Source organism: Centruroides vittatus, unplaced genomic scaffold (genome assembly GCF_030686945.1).
Source record: "Centruroides vittatus isolate TY-2023 unplaced genomic scaffold, ASM3068694v2 contig_2190, whole genome shotgun sequence".
NCBI lineage: Eukaryota > Metazoa > Arthropoda > Arachnida > Scorpiones > Buthidae > Centruroides > Centruroides vittatus.
Genome location: NW_027121367.1, coordinates 467538 through 490463, shown reverse-complemented (window position 1 = coordinate 490463; position 22926 = coordinate 467538). Strand labels below are relative to the sequence as shown.

Genomic DNA, 22926 nt, shown 5'->3' with positions numbered 1-22926 from the left:
TGAACATATTTCACTATAAGCCATAATTAACTGTTAATTAACATTATTTTTGTAAACAAGAGTATATATACACCCATAAATAAATAAATAAAATGCTTATTGGTTGTTCATATTTGTTATCAGTGATCAAAAAATGTTTCTTCTCAATGATTAACTAAATACTAAGCACAATCAATTAAACCTTTAACTTCCAGTAATGAAAATTTTAACGTCAAATTGATGAACGTTGTCAATCTTAACCAAGATATGCATCAGGTCACCAATGATATTAGATATTCAGTTATGTCAGAAAACTGAAAAACTGATGATCATTAACCAGAATTGATCAGGTGACTCATATAATGTCATGTCAAAGAATGCAGCCCAACCCTCTGCTTTTTAATTTCAGAATCTGGTCATTTTGAGAAGGAGTAATGTTAAGCAACTTAATGTTTTCCATAAGTAAATAAATAGCAAAATTACAGAAGCAAAATTTTGCTCTCTCTTCAATTCTTTATTTGCCTATGAATAATTAAATACATTAAAATTTATTGTGTTTTATTTCTTTTATTTAGTCCTTATAATTGTTAATAAAAGAAAATAATGATCCAATGATAAGCAAAGAACAGTTGTCTGGACCTGGTCATCATTGGAAAATCAACATCCACCAAATTGGGACTGTAGACTGGATGCTGCCAGACCTCCCATCCAAACTGTGAAGCAAAGCCTGTGTTGTGCATGCCTTATGAGGTGTTGTGTTGTGCATCATTGTGCAAGAGGACAATGCCTCTTGTTTTTCACAGTTTGTGCAAAGCCCTCAGTGGTTTGCATTATGACTCAGCATTAATTTATCCATATAAACTCAATGCACACAACTTCTTTACAGTCAAAGAAGATAGGACCATGACCTTACCTGCTGATGGGGGCAAATTTGTATTTTGTTCTCACAGGCAATAGTGTGTGTTGCCATGCCATCAACAATCACTTTGTTTCTGGGGTTTTTAAAATGATGCACTCATGTCTCATCACCTGTAATGATGCGGCTTAGGAAATCATTGTCTTCCACAGCATAATGTTGAAGGATGTCCAGAGAAGCTGCAAACCTTGCTCTTTTGAGTTTAGAAATCAATGAGCAAAGAACACATTGTGAACACAATTTTCGATAATCCAGTTGGTGGCAGATGATGGAATGAGAACTGCCAACAGATATTCTCAACACCTGTGCAACTTGTGTGATGGTCACTGTTATTGTTGAGAATCAGGTCTTCCACCCGCTGCACCATGTCTGTTGTGCTTGCTGTGTTAGCCTTTCTTGCCTTTCTGCATCAGTCAAGTCTGTGTGGCCATCTCTGAACTGCTGGCACCGTTTCACTATGGCTGGATGTGACATTGCATGTGGCTTATACACAGCTGCTATTTCATGATGAATTACTGTACAAGTGAGATATTTGGCCCACAAAAAATGTACTGTTTCACGTACTTCAACATTGGAGTAAGTTTCTAGCTGATGTGTTATTTTGTTCTTGTAGTATACAGCAATGCTTGCAGTCACTTGAACGAAAATGCCACAGTAGGAAGCTGTAGACCTCAACTCTCCTCTGTGCAAGCTTCATTCTTGTTGCACAATGCTGCCATCTTTGAGAGAGAAACGTAACTTACTTTTTAAATGTTCCTTGTATATAACAGATATATAGTATGTTGATCAGTTAAAAACTGACCCTCCAAGATTTTTATATTTTTGAACTCAGGATCTTGAAACATTGAACAATGCAAATAAGTTCAGGGTTTTATTTATATATATATATATATATAATATATATATATATGGATGTTTGTGTGTGTGTACATGAGGGAGGCATAATTTTGTTAATCCACTAATCCACTTTGAAGCTGAATAACTCCTTTGCCTTTAGTTGAAAATTTCTGAAATTTTGCAGGTAGGTATGTATATATAAAGAAATGGTTCTAGAAATTTGGCTTGAAAAATTGAGAAAAATCTATTGATAGGATTGGTTTTCAGGCCAAAATGGGTGCTGCTGGCATGGATGGCATTTTGGCTTGAAAACCAACCCTATCAACAGATGCTTAGAATGGAAGCCATTTAAACAGTTTAAAATGAAGTAATTTTTACTCAAGTACAGTCAAACCTCAGTTTTTAAACTTAATTTGTTCCTAAAAGTTGTTCAAAAGCTGAATTGTTCTCAAACCACAACAAAATAAAATGAATTGATCCATTCCTGACTCCCAAAACAAAAATTTTTTTTCTTTACCTTTTCAATTGTATTTCTTACATAAAAATGCCTACAAATGGAATATAATACTACATATATATTAAAAGCAAAATGTTCTGTCACCATCAATTGAAACCCTGAAATCGTCACTTTACAAAAAAGTGCTATAAATAGATACTCAACTCTTTAATAAAAAGTAAAAATATATTACAGATGGATACTAGTCCAATCTTCAATGCTTGCCATGTCCAATCCCCAGGAACAACTATTTCCATTGCAGAGACAACCTTTCTTTTTTTTTACTTTTTATTAAATTGTAATTCTGCCAGCCCTTTTTACAAAGATACTCAACTCTGCTTGGATAAAATATAACCAAATCAATCAAGATAGACAACAAGTACTTTATCCACACTTTCTGAAATATGTTTCAATTGCTTTGATTAAAATTAAAATTTAAATAAATGAATTAATTTTGATTTTATTTTTAATTTCAGTTTCAGTGTAAAAACCAGAGTTTTAATTATTATTTTATTATTTTTAGTTTTAATTAACTTGCTATCTAGTGTTAATAAATATTAAATTAAATATTAATATTATAATATTATATTGATAAATTTTTGATATTTAATTTGAGTTAAGCATCTTTAAACAAGGATTATTGGATGTCATTAATATTACGCAAATGTCAATGCGGTTTTTATTGATTTAAGTTCGATTGAATGCATACCAAAAAACAGTAGTAGTATCTTACTTGCATGCATATTGAGATCTAATTTGAATACGAACATTACCAATGGTTTGTTTTGTAACGTCTTTGATGCAAGGCAATCTTGGTGCCACTAACATTTGAATCAATAGCTCCTTATTGATTGGTTGAGCCATCAACTTTCTTTAACACAGAAAGTATATGGAGTTGACTATGTGTGTGTCTTTAATCTGTAGCTGGCTCTTGCTAAGTAGTTTGTTTGGCAACAGAGTTATTGTATGGCAACTGGGGCAAATACGGCATTCAAAATTCTGTTCAAAACTGAATTGTTTAAAACCAAATGTTTGACTGTAATTGAATTTCACAGTGATCATCATCAAAATGTTTTGTGAGTGAATAAGTAACAGTTTCTGTTATTTACAACTTCCAAGTAAACACTGGATTCAACCAATAATGCTATCTAAAAATCCTTTTTTGATCCAGTAGATAATTTTTAATGCAATGAATGTTTTCAGCTGTTTTTATCAGCCATCATCAAGTTCTAACTATAGAACATCAATGTTTGTATTAACCAAAATGCAACCATTGAATGTTACAATAAAGTTTGATTTGACTGAGGCAAATTGTTAGAACCAGATAATGACTGATAAAAGCAGCTGAAAATGTTCATTCTATTAAAAATAATGTACTGGATCAAAAAAAGGATTTTTAGGTAGCATTATTGAATGTGCATAGAGAGTTTACTATTTAACATTAACAAAACATTATACCTCTAATAGAAAAGGTGTATTTTTCATATTTTGGTTTAAAAATTGAACTGAAGACAACTGTTGGCTCCTTGTATATGTTGTGCTTCATGTGCTATTATTTTGAGAGGTTGGTTAAATGGCAAAAACCATTTCAATGCCATTAGCAGTTCCAATGATTTAGTGAGAATAAACAGATAACAGATTGTTACTTTTGCTATACTAAAATCTTTGAATTTTCAAGTAACATTAAGAGTAAATTTGTATATCCTAATTTATCTTCTACAAGATGACCTGTGACTCACTCAGAAGAAGAAATTTTGAAGCATTCAACTACTGATGAAGAATATAAACCATCTAAAGAAGACAAACCTCAGCTCAGCTAGGACTGACTAATTTAATTTGGGATTAAGATTAAAAGAAAGGAAGTTATCTCCTGATACAAGTACTTCCATTTATTGTAATTGTCAGAAAGATATCTCAAAATCCTTTTCAATGAAAAAAGACCTTTTTTTTTTGTATGAACATCAATGGATTGATGTTAGCTTTATATTACAATAACAAACCTGATAAATGGCATCTCTATCAATTCTTTTGAAATTAAGCCTGAAAGCTGTCCTACATATAGAGAACATTTATCCATCAACTCCTATTGGTCAGAGAAAGAATATATGAAAGAAATATATGAAAACATGATATGATTTCTTGAGAAAATTTAATATGAAATGTATGGTTGGTATATCAGTACTGATCTCAAAGTTGTAGTTGTTCTACTTGGTTTACAACAGAATGGATACAGAAAATGCTTATGTTTTGTTTGTAAATAAGGCAGTTCCTCTCTTCTTTGCTTCAATGTTTGATTCAGCATTGGCCATTCCTCAGTACAATCAAAGTTATAAATACTACAGTATTTACATGCTTGGTGTATTCACAACAAAGACTTATGGTATAATAAAAGCAGTGTATTCATTTACAGGTTTGCCTTGATCAATACAGAACTTCAGTTAATCTGGGATTGAATAATCGAGGTTCTACTGTATTTTGTAATTTGGACTAAAGATAGGCAATTAAGATCATCGACATAAGATTCTTGTTAAAAATAATTAGAATAATCTGGAAGACAAGCTTAACCTGGAGTGGGACTCAAATCTGCTCCAGATTAGTTTGGAAGAGATCAGACAGAGATCTGAGTAGTCTAATTGGTAACATATCTACACAGTAAGCAGAAGTTGCAGATTCAAGTCCAATTTCAGAGTGATTTTTACTTCCAGAATATTCTAAATTAATTAATTTAATTCTAATTTTTAAATTTAATACAAGATGGCAACTTAATCACTTACCTTTAGTCCAAATTATAAAATATCTATATTTTAATTAACCAACATGAAGCCTAGTAATGAATCTAGAATTATCAATTAATTATTAACTGAAAAAATACTAATTATAAAAAATTTAAAAAATATCTTCCGATAAAATTCAATTTAGAGTTTAAAGATATATTTTCAATTCTTTTCAAATAAGGAAGGAAAAAAAATCGATTTGAATAGTCCATAAAATACTGTGCATGTCAAACTACAAGTTCTGAAATATTATTTTTCAATACATTTTTGATGACTACCTAGTGATCTTTCAGAAATAAAAACGCAAATAAAAATCAGTTATATTTAAAAGCATTCCAATTTTAAATTAAAGTAAAACTTTCTATAACAAATTTTTATTTTAATGTAATATAAAATTATATTTACAAACATATGGTATAAATTCTATGTCTATAATTTATTCATTACACACTTGTATAAATAATTCAGAATATAATTTATAAAAGCAAAATAAATATATGAATATAAATACATACATTCATATTTAACTTATATAGATACTTCATTTTTTAAATTAAAATGAAAGTATTATTAATATTCATTAACCTAATTCCTAGCAGTAAACAATATCTTCTTCATGGTAAGAAGGCAATTTAGACATACAAGGATAGTGTTTTTATCCGAAAATATGATTTCTGGAAAAATACAATATCAAAAAAGCTACATTTCACTTTTGACATTTATCCAGTGAAACTGCAGGTTTGGGAAAACAGTAATGTTTTTTTTTTCTATCATGTTATCTGTCTACTTTTCTACTTTCTCAGTATTTTAAACATTATATTACTAATGGGTTCCAAGAAATCATATTCTTTGATTCTAAAATAATGATTTAACTATCATAGTAGCATTTTGATATTCAGGAAAAAGTGTTTATGAATTGTAGCTTATAGTTACTATACTAGTTTTTAAATATGCATAATTCTGATTACTTCAACAAATGTGTCATGGCCATAATAAATTGAACCAGAACAAAGAGCAAATTCTTTTTTCCTTCACATAGAAAATTTAAATTGAAACAATCTTACAGGGGTCCCAAACCTTTTTGTACCTAAGAGCACATTCCAGAATACCAGCTGGACGACGGGCACCATTTATTTTTTCAAGGTGAATTCATATTTGGACATAGTTAACAGCGCCGGATTAAGCCTCTAGCGGGCCCTAGACAAAATTTAAATTGGGGCCCCATTTAAATAAGTTGCTTCTAAACAAATCTTATATAATGTGACATTAGCATGGGTGACACCCGGTGCGGATATCGCGGTGTCACCCAGGAATATTTCTAGATGGTGCGAGAGATATCGTGGCGGAGATTACTTCTCACACACGGATGGCTGTTGACCTTTTTTTTTTTTTCTTTTAGCTAACGACTGCTGAAATTTCTAGGTCACTCCAAGTTACGGACCGTACACGTGATTTTACGGTATTCAGAACGGATCGTTTTACTTCATTTCAGGTATGGGAAATTGAATTAGTGCACATTTGGCGGAGGAGAAAAAGAAATCGGTCGCATTTCGCTTTGTACTTTCATCCGTGTTGGACGCCATTTCTACTTTTGAATGGTTAATCATTCAAAGTAAAAAAACTTTTACATAGCATTTTATTGAAAACCGAAATATTTTTATTTTTATCGTGGTCGCACAGTGGCGGGCACACGTAAAACGATTGGCGGGCGCCATGGTGCCCGTGGGCATAGGGTTGGGGACCACTGATCTAATATTACACAAAGTTTGGATAGTATAAAAGTAGTTATCTATAAATCAAATTTTGAACAATATTAAATTGGGAATTAAATGAAATATACATATATTTAAAATATTTACTTACAGAATACCAGTAAACAACATATCTGTAAATTATTAATGTTATTTTTTGTTTTGTTTATATTTTTAAATCTACTTTTTAAAATATAGTAGTATAATTTCATAAAATGTTTTGGATCTGAATACCTTGTTACTGTATTTTAATAACTATTTTAAAATCAATGAACAAGAAAGTATCTGAAAAAACTTAACTGTTGGTATATATTTACATAAACTATCATATTTTAAGGAATATAAGATGTAGCACCATTTTAGCACAGAATATTTAGGATATATAAAAAATCTGTGAAGTATTAATAAAATACATATTGTGCAAGTAGTTCTTTTGCACAGGCATCATACCACATACATTATGCCTTGGAACATTAGGCTTTACAACAGTACTTTACAAAAGGCTACCATACTAAACACATGTCATAGTCAATAAATTCTTAAATACAGATACATACACAAACAGCTTGTAAACAAAACATTTTTCTGAATTATGCCTTGATTTTGGTCTGGCGTAGCACTAGGTAATGATGTATATGCCATGTAGGATACATTCCAACAACACCATATAATAATGTTTAAACAATAACGTTTTGTTCCAGAGTTGGTTAGGTAGGGGTTACCTACAGCCTATTTAAAGCTGTTTTAAGAATTCATTAGCCTTTAGGACATTGCTTGTGTCTTATAAGTAAAACAGCAAATTTTCAAGTCTTCTTTTTTAGATAAAAGTTGCATGCCATAGAAAAAGTCATATGCCATAAAATATGGTATTTTAACTTATTATATATTAAAATTGCATCCTATATGATATTTCAAATATTTTAAAGAATATAAGTGTTATTATATCCAAAAAGCCAAATGTAACTAATTAAATAACTATTTTTAGATTTTTAAAATTTAAAATTTCATTACCTTGTTCAATTCTGGCTCTGAAGTAAATCCCAATCCATAAACAGTATTTGCTCTGATATCTGACCATTGTCCAAATTTCTGAGATGTTTTAGTGAACATCATGTTTGGTGTAACAGTACTATTAATAACTGCCTGTTAAAAATAAACATTCATCATTATATATATATGATAATGCTAAAAAACCTTAATTCGATTTCATTATTATAAAAATTAGTCAGAAAAAGATTAACTCATTAAATATAAATAAATATTTTCAGTGTAATTATATAAACCTAAAATAAAGTATTTTACAATGATATTTAGAACTGTTTTGTTGATGATGAGATATTACTGCTTATTAATATCAAATTAAATAACTACATAGAGTCAATACAATGCAATATTTGACAAAGAGATGCTAAAATAACAACCATTACAGAATATTACTAAACAGCATTTATGAGTTTTCTTTATTTTGACAGATTATATCAGAGTAATTGTCAAAATTTGGAGGACTTGTGGGATACAAGTGCAAGGGAGTAAAAATATTCCATCTGACTATAATTGTGAAGATTCAAATTCTTATAAAACTAGAAAGGAAAAAATTATTGAAGTAAAAGTATTTAATTAGATTAAGTGCTTTTGGGATTTTACATTTCCATTTTCAGATCTACTAATTTAATGTTAAAATTCTGACAATGCAATTTGATTTGATGGTAAGTAGACTTGTGCAAAGTAACTCAATCTTGAAGGAGTTATTTTTAAGATTTGTTAACTATTGCAAAGCTTCTTATTAGATGGGACAAAACATTACAATTAATGAAATACTAGTTAGATTCAGAGGCAAAAATGCAGACAGTACATTCTTTCAAAGCCAAATAAGTACAGGTTATAAATTATTTGTGTGGTTGATGCTAAAGTTTTATGCACTTCAAACCTTGAGATTTATACAGGAAAACAGCCTAAATGTCCATATTCCTTGAGAAACAAGCTGGCAAAAGTTTTGAAAAGAATTCTACCATCCAAAGGATATATATCCAAAATAAACCAGCAATGAGTTGCCCAACTTTCCCAGCAATATTTAAAATTTGTGGTGGTGCCATCTGTTATCATATCTATATATATAATCGAGACGAGTTGATGATGATGATGATGATGATAATAATAATAATAATAATAATAATAATCAGCGCAGAGCCCAAACAGATAGGAGTTGAAAGTTGAAATTTGGTACACAGTTAGGGTACGTCACGAGAACGCACACTAAGAAGGGATTTTTCGAAATTCCTCCCCACGGGGGAGAGGGACAGGATTAAGTCTTAACACTTCCATCGTTGATGGTTAGCAATGGAAGTGTTAAGAGAAAGCGACGTGCAAGATGCAGATGCAGTTTTTTTGCGGAAAATCGAACATATTTTTAGACCTATCTAAAAATTCTGTAATTAGTCTGGAAACAGGGGGGACCCAATTCTTGCATTCTGTGAAAACGGGTAAGGTTGACTAATGTAATAATCTTAATATTTGCTAAAACGGTTAGGAGTTGAAAGTTGAAATTTGGTGCACAGTTAGGGTACCAGATTTAAGCACTAAAGTGTTAAGTAACAATGGAAGTGTTAAGTAACAATGGAGAACAAGAGAAAGCAACGTGCAAGATTTATGGGCACTGGAAAAAAAAGAAAAAAGAAAAAGAGTAATATGTTAAAACATATTCGATTTTCAAATTTAAACAGATTAGTTTGGTTTTTCTCAACCTTTCTTCTTTAGAACATTTGATGAAAATCGAAGGATATAATCAGAACACGTCGTGAAAATTGAACAATATTAGAACATTCGATTTTCAAATTCGACCTTCCTTTAGAAAAACTTAGTTTGTTGATGAAATTACTCTCTTTTTTTATGACTATAATGTAATAATCTTAATCTTTGCTATCGTTACTTTTGTCCGAGCAACGCTGGGCCTACCTGCTAGTTTTATTATAAAATAGCAGAAAGCTTAATGATTTGAGGCAGGGATGAATTTTATAAAAAATTGTAAATGCTAATAACAAGTAAAATCGTCATTAAGTCTGACTCTACAGGAGATATATGTGATCCCCATTATCTCCCCACCTTCTCGACCTTTAACCAGCAAAATTTAATAGCATCAATCCTCCTAATAAACAAACCTCCCTGTTAAATTTCAATAATTTTCAATAAAAAGCACAGGAGTTATTAAGCTTCAAAGACAGTGAACAAAATTGTGCCCCATACACACAGTACATACAAAAATTACCCCCAAACTTTTTTGCATTTCTCAATGTTTCAAGGTGTCCTAAGTCCAAAAATGTAAAAATTTTGGGGGGGGGGTCATTTTTTGACTGATCACCATACTTTCCCGACTGTTATATATAAGAGCTGGAAAAGTAAAAATTGAAAATTAAATGTACACTAGAAATCATATCTAATTTGTATTCTTTATCAATATCACCTAATATTTAGCATAAAAAATGTTCTGTAATTATTAAACAACATTTTTTTTTTGATAGATATTAGGCAATATTGATAAAGGTTAAGAATTAGATATGATACAAGTATGCAATTACATTTTCAATTGTTTTAGATATAGAGCCTTTTACCTCGGGGCAGTAGAATCTTGGGAACTGATCTTTAAGATTGGGCATAATTGCTATTTTCAATATCTAGAATTTAATAAAAATGAACTAACAGTAATAACAAAGTTTAAAATATTAAAAATTTAAATTCATATAATTATTATTTCAAATACACCAGTAAAATGAATACTAGGAATTGTCCTTCAAATATATTTCAACCCATGACTTTCTAAATATAACTGCAACTTCTAAAATGATAAAATGATTATGTTCATGAATTGATGAAATGTTATGAATTTAAAGATGTTGACATTAAATTTTTACATTAGGTAAATAATAAGAGAGATTACAATGCATAAATATTAATTTTATTTATAACAATTGTTTTTATAATAATTTTTCCAAAACCATTATTCTAAGTGTGCCTCAATTTTAGTTAGTCCCTGGGAAAATGTTAAATAAGGGTTATAAAATATACAGATTTTATCATTTTGCATTCTTATTTAAATTTTATTGTTATGCTAATTTGTTATAACAAGTTTCTTTTTTATATTGACATATACTTAGATATAAGACTGAACATTTAAATTTCATGGAACCATCCTAAGATTTTTCCTGTATGAATTTCTGGAAAAATACGATGGTTGCATCTCTCTGAAGTCTCATAACCATCTTCCATCAGTGCTGGTCAGTTCATGGTGGTTTTAATTTTGTTTGCAAATCTTTTATTAATAGTCTGTCATTGATAGTCACTATGAAGCAAAAATCAAATTGTGAAATATAGTTCTTGTTTAATTTGTATTCCTTGAGGCATAAAATGTGTATTTATACAATACACAAGAAACAACAACACTTTTATGTATTGTCTATATTAAGAATTTTCTTAAATTTAAACTTATTTGTTCACCATGAAGTGTTAACACTAGACAATGGACTTTTTCACATCCACTTCATTTTCTTATGTACTTTACAGTCTCTAAACTAATTGTTCCAATTGCCAATATGTATTTTGGATGGACTGCTCATCAGTTTGCTAACAATATTTTATCAATACATATTAGCAAAATATCACTTTACAAAAACTTTTAATTTTAGACATACCTGATATACGTTCTCTATAGAGATTTTTATTCTATTATTGACATACATAAAACCAAAACACCATCATGTACACTAAACCAGTTAAAAATTCCTAAAACTGTACAATGCTAAATTTTAAAACCATACAATGCCAAATTCTCCAATAAAATATCTTATATACTTCAATGTAATTTTTATTTAAAGAATTATTCAGAGAATTCCATTTTCTACATTGGATACAGTACCAATAATACTGCACATACCATCGAACAGCAACCATATATTACACAAGTTTGTGGGATGATTCACAGAGTGCTAAACTTGTGAATCATCCCACAAACTGCACTTCCACATTAATTAATTTGCATATATGCATTTACACATTTATAATTTGCATGTTTATTTATTCAATTTTACAATAATTTTACCCATATAGCATTTATTTTAATACTTAATAAAAATTTAAGTTTATTATTAGATCTCATAATTTCAACTTTTCTACTATGAGTATTACATTCACGATGTAGAATTTTTATATTATTTTTATCTATATTACAGTTATAGAGTGTACAATGTCATGAAAAACAGAATTACTTCTATTGTGTTTTAAATTGGCAACATGTTCTTTTAACCTAACTTTCATTTTTCTTTTTGTCTCTCATAAGTATTAAAATAGTTGTCTGTAAGGTACTAAGAAAATAAAGTAGATGTGAAAAAGTCTAGTGTCTAGTGTCAACATTTCATGATGTCTCAAAAAAATATAACATAAAGGAGGGCATGGATTCAACAGAGAAAATGTATTTATTATTTTTTAATTGTGCCATTGCCAGAGGAAGATTTTAAAGTTTTACATACTGAGATGGACAAGTAATCTCAAATGAATGGTCAACTCTGCCATGGAACTATTAACTTCCATGTGTGTGAAAAAGTACAAAGAAGACACTTTTATGTATTATCTATATTAAGAATTTTCTTAAATCTTGTAATTTCTTTCTGTTTCTGTGACTGAGGTTCTGAAAGATGAATGCTTTAAATCAATTAAAGAGGCAATCAATCAATCAAGCTCTATTATTTGATATAATGAGTGATTTACAAAGAAGGCTAAATAACATTGTTACATTAAATTTGATATATGAACAAAAACTTATACCGATTATATAACGGTAACATGGCAAAACAGTCACTGAATAAAATTTGATTAAAAAAATCAAGTTCAATCTAATGAGGAAGCATGCAGAACAATAACAATAATTCTTTGACATTTATCTAAAAATGGATTTCAAAAAGCATATGACATATGTGGAAATGGTAAGTGTGTGTGTACAGGTTAAGAAAGAAATGCTTCAAGCATGACAAATCTTTAGATGTAAAAAATGAAAATAAGGGAAAAAAAAATCTAGTATTATCCTAAATTATCAACCCTTAATTAAATGATTAACCTTTACGTTATTGGCCAATGATCAATGTTAAACAATACATAAGACATTTTTAAAAATTTACAATCAATTATAATTAATTTTGTTAACATAAGAATATCTTTAATAGATATTGACTACTATATCAGTCTATTAATAAAAACAAATGTGTATATCTTTTATAATATAATATAATAATATTTATTATATTATAAAAGATAGAATAATTTTTAATAAAATAAAAAAAATAAAACAAATTGCAGTAAATACTAATTCATCTTCAAATGTAAATATTCAATTTCTAACATTTTTATAATTAAAAAAAAAATTAGAAATTTATCATAGTTTAAATATAATAAACACTTTCAAGAGATCCAATGACACATCAGTCAAAATAAAATCAATATTGTAATGTATATAAAATAATTTCTATGTACTTCAAGTTTAATCAATATTTATTACAGTCACTTCATGACTAAGAATGTATGAAATTATACTGTGAGTGTCACATACTTTTAGATAAATTATCTCCTTCTGACAGTTTCAGTTTGTCATATGACAATTTTCCCTAATTGTCCGTATAAAGTGGAAAATAGATTTAAATCAAAAAAGATTAGATGTGACATTTATTAAGACAACTACTACTGTAAAACTATAAGCTATAAAGATAAAAGTGACGAAACAAGAATAAAAGTAAACAATAATTTATTGGGAAAATTAATAATTCATTTCAAAAGAGAATACTATCATAAAATTTCTTTTATGCAGAAAATAATTTTAAAATAAATGTAATAAATAAACTTAATTTATTTATTTATTACATTTTTGAAAAAATTGAAATATTTTAAAAAGAATCATCAATTTGATATTTCAAAAAAAGAAAAAAAAAAAAAAAAACACTTTTCTAAATACATAAAATAAATATTTTATTGAATGAATTTTGACTTAAATTCTATTTGTTGGATACAGAACTCAGTGGTGGATCTGTATAGGAGCTAAGTGTAAAACAATATCAATTTATAAATTTCTTGAATGTGACCACTGACGAGCACATCACTCTCTTATAGTAACACATCTGAACATAAATTAATAACAAGGTGTAACATTTTAAAAATGTGCAACTTGTAAAATGCATCTGGTTGCAATCTATTTTATCATGGACTTTTTGAAGAATTTTTTAAACAAGGGGAAGCCAGTTAGTATGACTGTTTAAAACATTCTGGCTAAAATTACTTATAGTACTTAGAGACAAAGCTAGAAGGGATAATATATAGTAAGTTCTCAATTTAACAGATTAATTGGGGGAAAGGAATGGCTGCTATTGCCAAAAGTCCATTAAATCAAATGTATTTTAAAAACATATGTAATTAATAACAAACTTAAAATGTACAAGATATATTAAAATGTTATTATGATGTATTAGTATGAATAAAATATTATAAAGTACATTGAGTAATTTACACTCATTGACTGTTTAATCCAACCTTTTAGCATGCTCTATTCATGAATAAAAAGATTTAAAATTTTTTCTCCATTAAATCATCTGTTTACTGTACTGTTTTAAAAATTTATTATCTAAAAATTTTAAAAAAGGACCTGAAAATAATCTCAAGCGTAAAGCCCACAGACAGTTAGATCTGTCTCTGACAGAACTTAATAAATATTAAACTAACATATTTTATTAAGATCTTTAAATCAACTATTGGATATATGTTTATTTATTATAACATACCTTCCTTTCAACTTCCTTTAAATTAAATATTGTAGTAGAGCAAACTAATTATACAAACCAAAAATTTTTAATTCATTTAATAGTTTTAAAATATTTATACAAGAAATATTAATATATATTAATCAATATACTTATTTAAATATTGTTGTTTTTAAGATATTGCCACAATTACATAATTATGGTTACTGTTTTTACCATTAATAAATTTGGTTTCTGATAGATAAAATAAAATAACTTAAACTTTTTAAAGTATAACACCAGACTGGAAGAAGATTCTATATAGTATACCAAGTAAAACTATAAATAAAATTAACTAAATATCTTCTGGGGTTAAAATTTACAAAATAATAAACAGAAATGTCTTCAAAATCAATAACAAATTCATAACAATCATTTGCAGTGCCAAGAATGTAAAATTTTCTTTATTTTTTTCATAACAGTAAACTGGCTTTTTTTTCACTTTAATTTAATATGGGATTTTTTCATATTTCAAAATTTATTTAAATAATTATATTAGTCTATTTGTCATTTAATCAAATACAATTCAGTAACCTTATGTCAGTCCAGTGAGGTAAAAAATATTGTTACATTTTCAGCCTACATCAAAGGCCTTCAATTATTTAATCATTTAATTATTAAAATTATCAATAGATTTCTGTTAATATATGCTAGAGTGGATCAAATGAAAATGGAACAGTGGTCATAATTTGGTGTATGTGTATGTGAGTGTAACAAAACTGTGTGTAGATGTAGAGTGGGAGGTGAAAGAGGCAAAACCCTATTGAGGAATGCACTCACCCTTGGTAAGTGCATGGTATGAGCTAGCGGTCGACCAGGCATGTTGTCTGGCAGGCAATCAGTCTGTCATGTTTGCGACTAAAGAAGAGCAACATAGTGTTATTCGTTTTTTAGTGGCAAAGGGTGTTGGAGTTCGTGAAGTGCATTGGCGAATGAAAACAGTGTATGGAGAACACTCACTGTCACTGATTCGTGTCAGGACTGGCACAAGCATTTCTGCGAGGAACGGGATTCTTTGAAAGATGATCCACAACCTGGTCAAAGTCACCTCGTCATCACGGATGCTTTGGTGAATAAAGTTGACCAGATCATCTGAGCAAACAGACAACACACAATAAAAGACATCAGCGAGGAGGTGGGTGTAAGTTTCAGTTCTGTTTGCGCCATCATTATGGAGAAACTGCATTACAGGAAACTGAGTGCACAGTGGGTGCCACGCAATCTTACAGACAATCAGAGGTTGCTTCACATGGGATTGTCCTTGCAGCATCTTCTCCGATATTGTGCTGAGGACAATTTCTTGGACAGAGTTGTGGCAGGTGATGAATCTTGGTGCCATCACTACCAACCAGAAAGCAAAAGACAAAGCCAACAGTAGAAACATCCCAGCTCCCCACCGCCAAAGAAGTCCAGGATGATGGAGAGTAAGGGCAAAATCATGCCGACGTGTTTTTTTTTATATGAAAGACCCACTTTTCATTGAGTTCCTGGCCCAAGATCAAACAATCAACGCTGATCAGTACTGCAATACCCTGGAATGTTTGCGTGCACCAATCAAAGCTGAGTGGCCAGGAATGTTGTCGTCTAGAGTGCTTTTGCTCCACGACAATGCACAGCCACATACGGCCACTCGCACACTGAGCATGCTTGCGAAGTTTCGGTGGAGGGTGTTGGAACACCCACCATACAGCCCCGACCTTTCACCATGTGACTTTCACATCTTTGGTCCGCTAAAAAAAAGCATTGTGGAGTCGATGTTTTCAATCGGACAGCAAAGTCATGGACACTGTTCGAAACTGGTTTCAATCTCAGCCAAACTCTTTCTACGAACGAGGTATTCACCTCTTGGTGCAATAGTGGGACAAGTGCTTGTGTAATTTTGGTCATTACATTTGAAAATAAATAATGGCTACTGTTCTGTTTTCATTTGATCCATCCTTCTTATATGATTCCTTCCGTATATAAGTTATGAGAATTTGTGTTTCACTTAAGATGAAAAAAAATTTATTTTTCCAGACATTTTCAAAAATTCTCATTCCTATTCTCAACATAAGGAACTATTGTTTATAAATTAAAACTCTACAAATAAATAAACAGTATTTTAGAAAACATTTACGGTTAAATTTTATAAGTCAAAAACAGAATTAAAATATCACAGCTTGGAATTTTATAATTATAAATTGTTTAATTTGTACAAATTCTGGAAACTTTTGAATCCAAACATTACCATTATTCTGCACTATTTACAACATAATAAATTTTTTCTCTTATAAATTGGTTAATATAAACTGATTTTACTTTTTTATCAACAGATGGCAGCACATCCACTTATTGTATCAAAGTATCTTAATTATTAATTAAATTTACAGCCAACTATATAATAATTATTTCTAAAATACTGTCCAAGATATTTTATACAATCACTACTTAATTTTTAACATTGTTATTGATAAAAATTTCTTAGATATCAATGGCCTAGAGCAGTGCTTCCTAAACTTTTTTCATTCATGACCCCATTTTATTTAATGCCATTTCAGAAATTGTAGGAAATTCAACTCTAGCTCCAATCCAGAATTGAGTCAAGGATTTTTGTTGAAATTTAAGTTTTAAGTTAGAATCACTTGATAGCTCAGGGAATTCCTTTTGGGCTTTATATGGCAAATGATTAATACCATCAATGTTAAATAAATGGTTTTTGAATCCAAGATAACTTCTTAAAATCCAAATTCGATATCAAATATTTGTGAAACTGTGTTTCTAGGATTTCTAAGTGGTCTATAATAATTTTTGCAAACTAAACTTTTACAATTATTCTTTTCAATTATAAAATTGTCGATGGTCAAAAACATTTCAAATGAATCATTTTTTACCCTATTCATCCGAATCTTGATCTTTTTAATAAAACCTTTAATTTTATTATTGGAAGTAAATATATTGCAATTTTTTCCTTGAAGAGACAAGTTGAGATCATTTTGTTTCTCAAAAATATCTGACATATAGCATAACTTCGATAACTATAAGTCATTTTGAAAAAGAGCTGCAAGATCCAATTTTTGTTCAATTAAAAATACAATAACTTCATCTTTAAATAACAATAATCTGTTTAAAACTTTGCCCTCTAGACATATGTCTACATATAATAAGTTTTTGCATTTGGAGTCTACGACTTTACAAAGATTTGAAAATAAACGGCTGTTAATAAAGTTTATATTTTGACAGCATCCTGAAGCACATCATTCAATTCCATTGGTAGTTTTTTGCTACAATGGTCTCTTGATGTATCACACAGTGTGTAAAAGTTACATGATCAGCAGCAGCTTTAACAAATGTTTTAAAACCAATATTTATTTCCATCATTGCTTTTGCACCATCTGTGCACATTCCAATGCAATTTTTCCATTCTAAACCTTCATCATCTTTCCTATATGTCTTCTCCCCTTGTATGTTCTTCCAAAGGACAACAAAATAACAAATCTTTATTGGTGTTTCGTTCATAAATGTATCTTATGTATACTAATAACAGCCATCTTCATACTATCAGTTGTTTCGGTCAACTGCATTGCAAATTTTCGGCTTTCTTTGATTCTAATGATAAGTTGCTCAATTTGGTCATTGCTAATTTCAATTATTCTACTGATGACAGTATTGTTTGATAAAGAAATTTTCCAATGTCATTACCATATTTCTGCTATTTTAATAGCAGCAGCTAATACAAGATCTTCCCCAATAGTATATGGCTTTTTATTTTTAGCAATCAGATACGAAACTTTGTATGATGCCAATATATATTTCTCATTGACAGCCATAAGTTTCCCAAAATATTATTTTTTTTTATTTAAAGATCTTAACAGTTGTTCAAAATATTCCTTTGATTTATTGATGTAAAAAGAATGCTTGGATTCAAGGTACCTTTTTAATTTTGATGTTTCATATTCTCCACAGCAAAAATGTTATTACAAATTAAACAAAGAGGTTGTTCCTTACCATTGCAATTATTAAAAATGAAGTCAAATTATAGAAATGTCTCATCGTATTTTCTTTTATGCATTTTAGGTGCCTCTTTCTAACTACTAGATCCTGCTTGAACAGTTTGTAGCATTGTCATCTACATCATTACCTCAAGTTCAACCATTTATCCATAGTTAAAAAATATTCAAAAAGCCTAAAATATAAATAAAATAGTATCTTTTATAATTATTAAAAAAAATACCAACCTCAATTCAGTAAAATAATAAAATACAATGTTGTATCATTAGCTATACACTTGTTATGGTGAAATGGAAACTAACGACATACTGGAAACACATCAATCTTGTCTTGTTGTTGGGCATAAGCTTCCAGACTATAGAGGTAAATTGGTCAATTGGTTACATGATCAGCAGCAGCTTTTACTATTTGAGATCAATAAGTATATATTTTCTTTTACACGTTGAAGTAGGTGGTTAGGCTTCATAGACATATATCTGCAGAAGAGAACACATCAATTCTACAGTAGTTGCAGTAGCACCATGTGCAAATTTATTTGGCACATCAAGTTATGTATTGTGCCTTTGTTAAATAACTTATATGCCAAATTACAATGCATCACAACAATTATGATGAGCTTGGCTGTAATTTAGTTTTTAATATCTGAATATAATTTGCTATGCAACTTGGCCAGTATTATAAGTTTATAACTGAGTCGTACAAAAAAATGTAATAGTTTCAATTAACAATAATAAAAATATCCAATTAATGTTTCGTCAAATTCGACTGTGTGAATTTAATTTTTGCGACTCCGACATTTTGCTTTGTGACCCCATTTGGGGTTGCAACCCATAGTTTAGAAAGCTCTGGCCTAAAGTTGCAAGGTCTTGCAAGTTGTAAAATCACTTTCTGACCTGAATGTCAAGTTTATCCCTTAAAATACAAAAATACACATGTTTTAACACTAAAAACTTATTACAGTCAACATTTTTAAACTGTTAAACATTTTAATTGTTCAAACCCAAAATGTTTTATTTTTTTTCTGCTTTCCTAAAATGTTACAAATTTTGTTTTGTAAGTTTTTCCTTCTAGGCTATTGATATGTATCCTTTATAGATTTTTATGCATCCTTAGCCACATTACTAATATAAAAGAATTAGCATTTATTTTTTGAAAGCTATCCTCCAATTTAAAACACTAATAAAAATAATTTTAAATGTTTTATATATGATTTCTAGGAATGGAATGTTAATACTCTGAAAATGTTAAGTATTAATATACTTAACATTTGTTTATATAATTAAGAGATTCTTCCTTGTGTTCTTTGATTCTATATTCAATTCTAGCAGATTCTTTGCTTCTACAATTAGAATTTATTTATTTATTATACTTAAACTGGTAGCCCAATAACATCAAATCAGAAATGGAAAGTAAATAAAGCAATACATTCTACTGTTTTTGATCTATTATTTATATAATAACATAACACCAAATATTGTAATGCTACAGAAAAATGCAAGATATCTACTTTATGGCCAAATATGGCAAAGATATTTGATAATGTGACTAGATGAGTTTCTGAGTTGATAATAGTCATTTGAGATATATTTTTTTGTAAGACAATCAGAGTAACAGCAACCATAAATTCCAGCAAACTTTGTTTATTGTAAATATTTTCAACTTTATTGAAAAGTCTTCCTCAGGCTAAAGGAAATTGGATACTCCAACTGTCTAGAGAACACAAATGGAAGAACAATGTGTACATATTTGAAATGTAAAATATTACAAAAACTTAGAATAAAAATATTTCGAAGTATAAATGTTTGAAAAAGAACATTATAGAAATTTAGAAAAACTGTTTTAAATACAAAGAATATAAATATAACATAATTATATAAATAAAACAAAGTGGAAATTTACTTATCTTCAAAAAATGCTACGTGCATAAATACTATGGATGCTAAAGTATTTCCAATGCATGGAAGTTTGTGTATGAGATTACCTAACAGAGACCTACTATGTCAAATTGTAGAATATTATTTATTATTCAATGTTGATTTTTATTTTTAATCCTTTATATTCTTTTATTTTAGTTTCATTTATATAATTACATATTTATATTCTTCTTATTAAACCAATTTTTAAATTTCTGTAATGTTCTTTTTCAAACATTTATACTTTAAAATATTTTTATTCTAAGATTTTTTTAAGTATTCTACATTTCAAATTTTTATACATTGTTCCTTCTGCCTGCATTCTCTAGATGGTTGGATTATTTGATTTACTGTAGCCTGAGGAAGATCTTTCAATAAGGTTGAAAACATTTGTATTAAACAAAGTTTGCTTGGAGTGGTTGGTGTTGACTGTTGATTGAAATGGTTGTTGTTTTGATTTTAAATACATTCCAGTTTCATTTTTAATACAAGATAAATGAAATATTTAGCACAAACAGGCATAGTATTTTTAATTTTTATGCACAAATCTCTTTTTTGGCTGCAATCTGATAAAATTATAGACCTATAAATTCCCACTATTGTTCATCTGTCTTTCCTTAAGCTCGAGAATGGACCAAGACCAGATATAGAAAGATTAGGAGCAAGAGGCCCCGATTAACTATATACAAACTTCCAGTATGAACTAGAAGTCACATTATTTCCAATTAAAAAATTTTCCTCTGAAACATGTTAGGTAGATGACAAGCACAACTTTATTGCTAATAAAAAATATAATATACAGGGGCAAGACACTACTAATTTGAGGTGGAGAGCATATATTTTAAATTAAAAAATTATTAAAAATTGCAGTCCAGCATTGTGACAATGTAACAATAAAATTACAACAATTTTTATTATTATTATTTTTTTGAGATTTTCTATTGATGTAGAAAAAAATATACTTGTGGATAAGTTTAAGACTTATTAATCTAGAGTAGTTTTTTAACCTTTTTCTAATAATAACAACCCTACTACTTTACAACTGAACAGTTATTGCACTTTTTGTACTTTTAATAATACATATAAGATGTGTCATGGTGCAGCTCAGTACTATCTATATTTTGCAGTCCCCAATTGAAAATCATTGATCTATTGTCATAGTATTGAACTATTGGATCAGACTGTAAGAAGTCGAGTCTGAATCTTACTTTTATTTTCAGGGTTTTTATTTAGTTCTCGTTATTATTTATTTTGGGAACATTTTATTTTGTTAAAGGACAAAAGCTCCACATCAACCCCAAAAAAAAATTAATAAAACTCTTACCACGACTGACACCCATACCACCTATGTCGCCAATATACAATAACATCTTGGGATTAAGTGATTTCCATATAGGAATTAAAGAGTGGTCTCTTAATCCTAAATGTAACCAATTCTAAAAATCAGAATGCAATTTTTGAAAAGATTGGTAAAGACAAATGTTCAAAATATTGTGAAAAAAATAACAGTAATTATTAAAATTAATATGTAAATGAGTTGGAGTGGTACATCTATTGTTACGTAGGAAATTTATTTGTCATAGCTGCAATATTTATCGAGAAGAATCTACATAGTGTTGGTAATTATTTAGTCCTATCCTTAGGTGTTGCAGATCTCATGGTAGCATGTTTGGTTATGCCTCTCGGGGCTGTAAACGAAGTGAATCAAGAGTAACCCAGGGAGTATAAAAACCTGACAAGATCAAAGAAAAACACAGTGAAGCTCCTATAAGCAAGCTAGTGAAGTTCCTAAGCAACTGACAAGCAAAGATTTCCAGACATTCTTTTTCCTTGGGTGTGATGGTTAGGTAAGTTAGACTGTAAGACTTTTTTTGTAAATTTGTAAATAGTTTAATTTGTATTTGGTGGGTGACAACTGCTACTACACCGGATTAAACTAATAAAACCTACTTAAAGCCTGTTACCGAAGTGTTGTGACAGTTTTTATAGATTCTTGATTTCAATTATATAAAGTATCGTTAAATTTTTATAATTTGTAGTCTTTTTTTCCCTAACATAATTCATAGTTTTGTATTAATCGTTGTAAATAGTTGGTCTCTAGAATAATAAACTTAATTTTTTTTATGCATAGTCAAATATTTATTTTGGGTTATTTGTTCATTAGCCAAATTTTTCTTCCTTACCATATTTGTTTGTGTTTTTGCTTGTTTAACAAAGTCCAGGCTTTGGAGCCTGAAGCAGAGCCCAGAAGGGGTTAGAAAAGTTTGTGTGATGATATTTATGAGTTACCACACCGTAAAAGGTTCTGGGTATGTAAAATTTTTTGGAAGATTACTGTAAGACAAGAGTTTTCTTTGATGAGAGCGAATGATATCCTGATACAGTTAAATGAAGAACAAAATATATCCAGCTTTCACTAAAGCTCCAGGTATTTCCAGATTCCGATA

At 29.3% G+C, this 22926-nt stretch overlaps 2 protein-coding genes across 8 annotated transcripts in view; one reads left to right on the top strand and one right to left on the bottom strand.

The window, feature by feature from the left end:
* The window catches only part of LOC136970808 (homer protein homolog 2-like), a 248638-nt gene that overhangs the window by 120851 nt on the left and 104861 nt on the right, over positions 1 to 22926 (bottom strand). For all 7 annotated transcript variants that reach the window (XM_067265275.1, XM_067265273.1, XM_067265278.1 and 4 more), the window contains exon 3: positions 7765 to 7896. In XM_067265275.1, the coding sequence (XP_067121376.1) occupies positions 7765 to 7896 (132 nt within the window). The remainder of the gene's footprint in view (positions 1 to 7764; positions 7897 to 22926) is intronic.
* LOC136970811 (uncharacterized) overlaps positions 20351 to 22926 on the top strand; it is a 424253-nt gene continuing 421677 nt past the window's right edge. The window contains exon 1 of the mRNA XM_067265279.1: positions 20351 to 20366. The gene's annotated coding sequence lies outside the window, so the exon portion shown is untranslated. The remainder of the gene's footprint in view (positions 20367 to 22926) is intronic.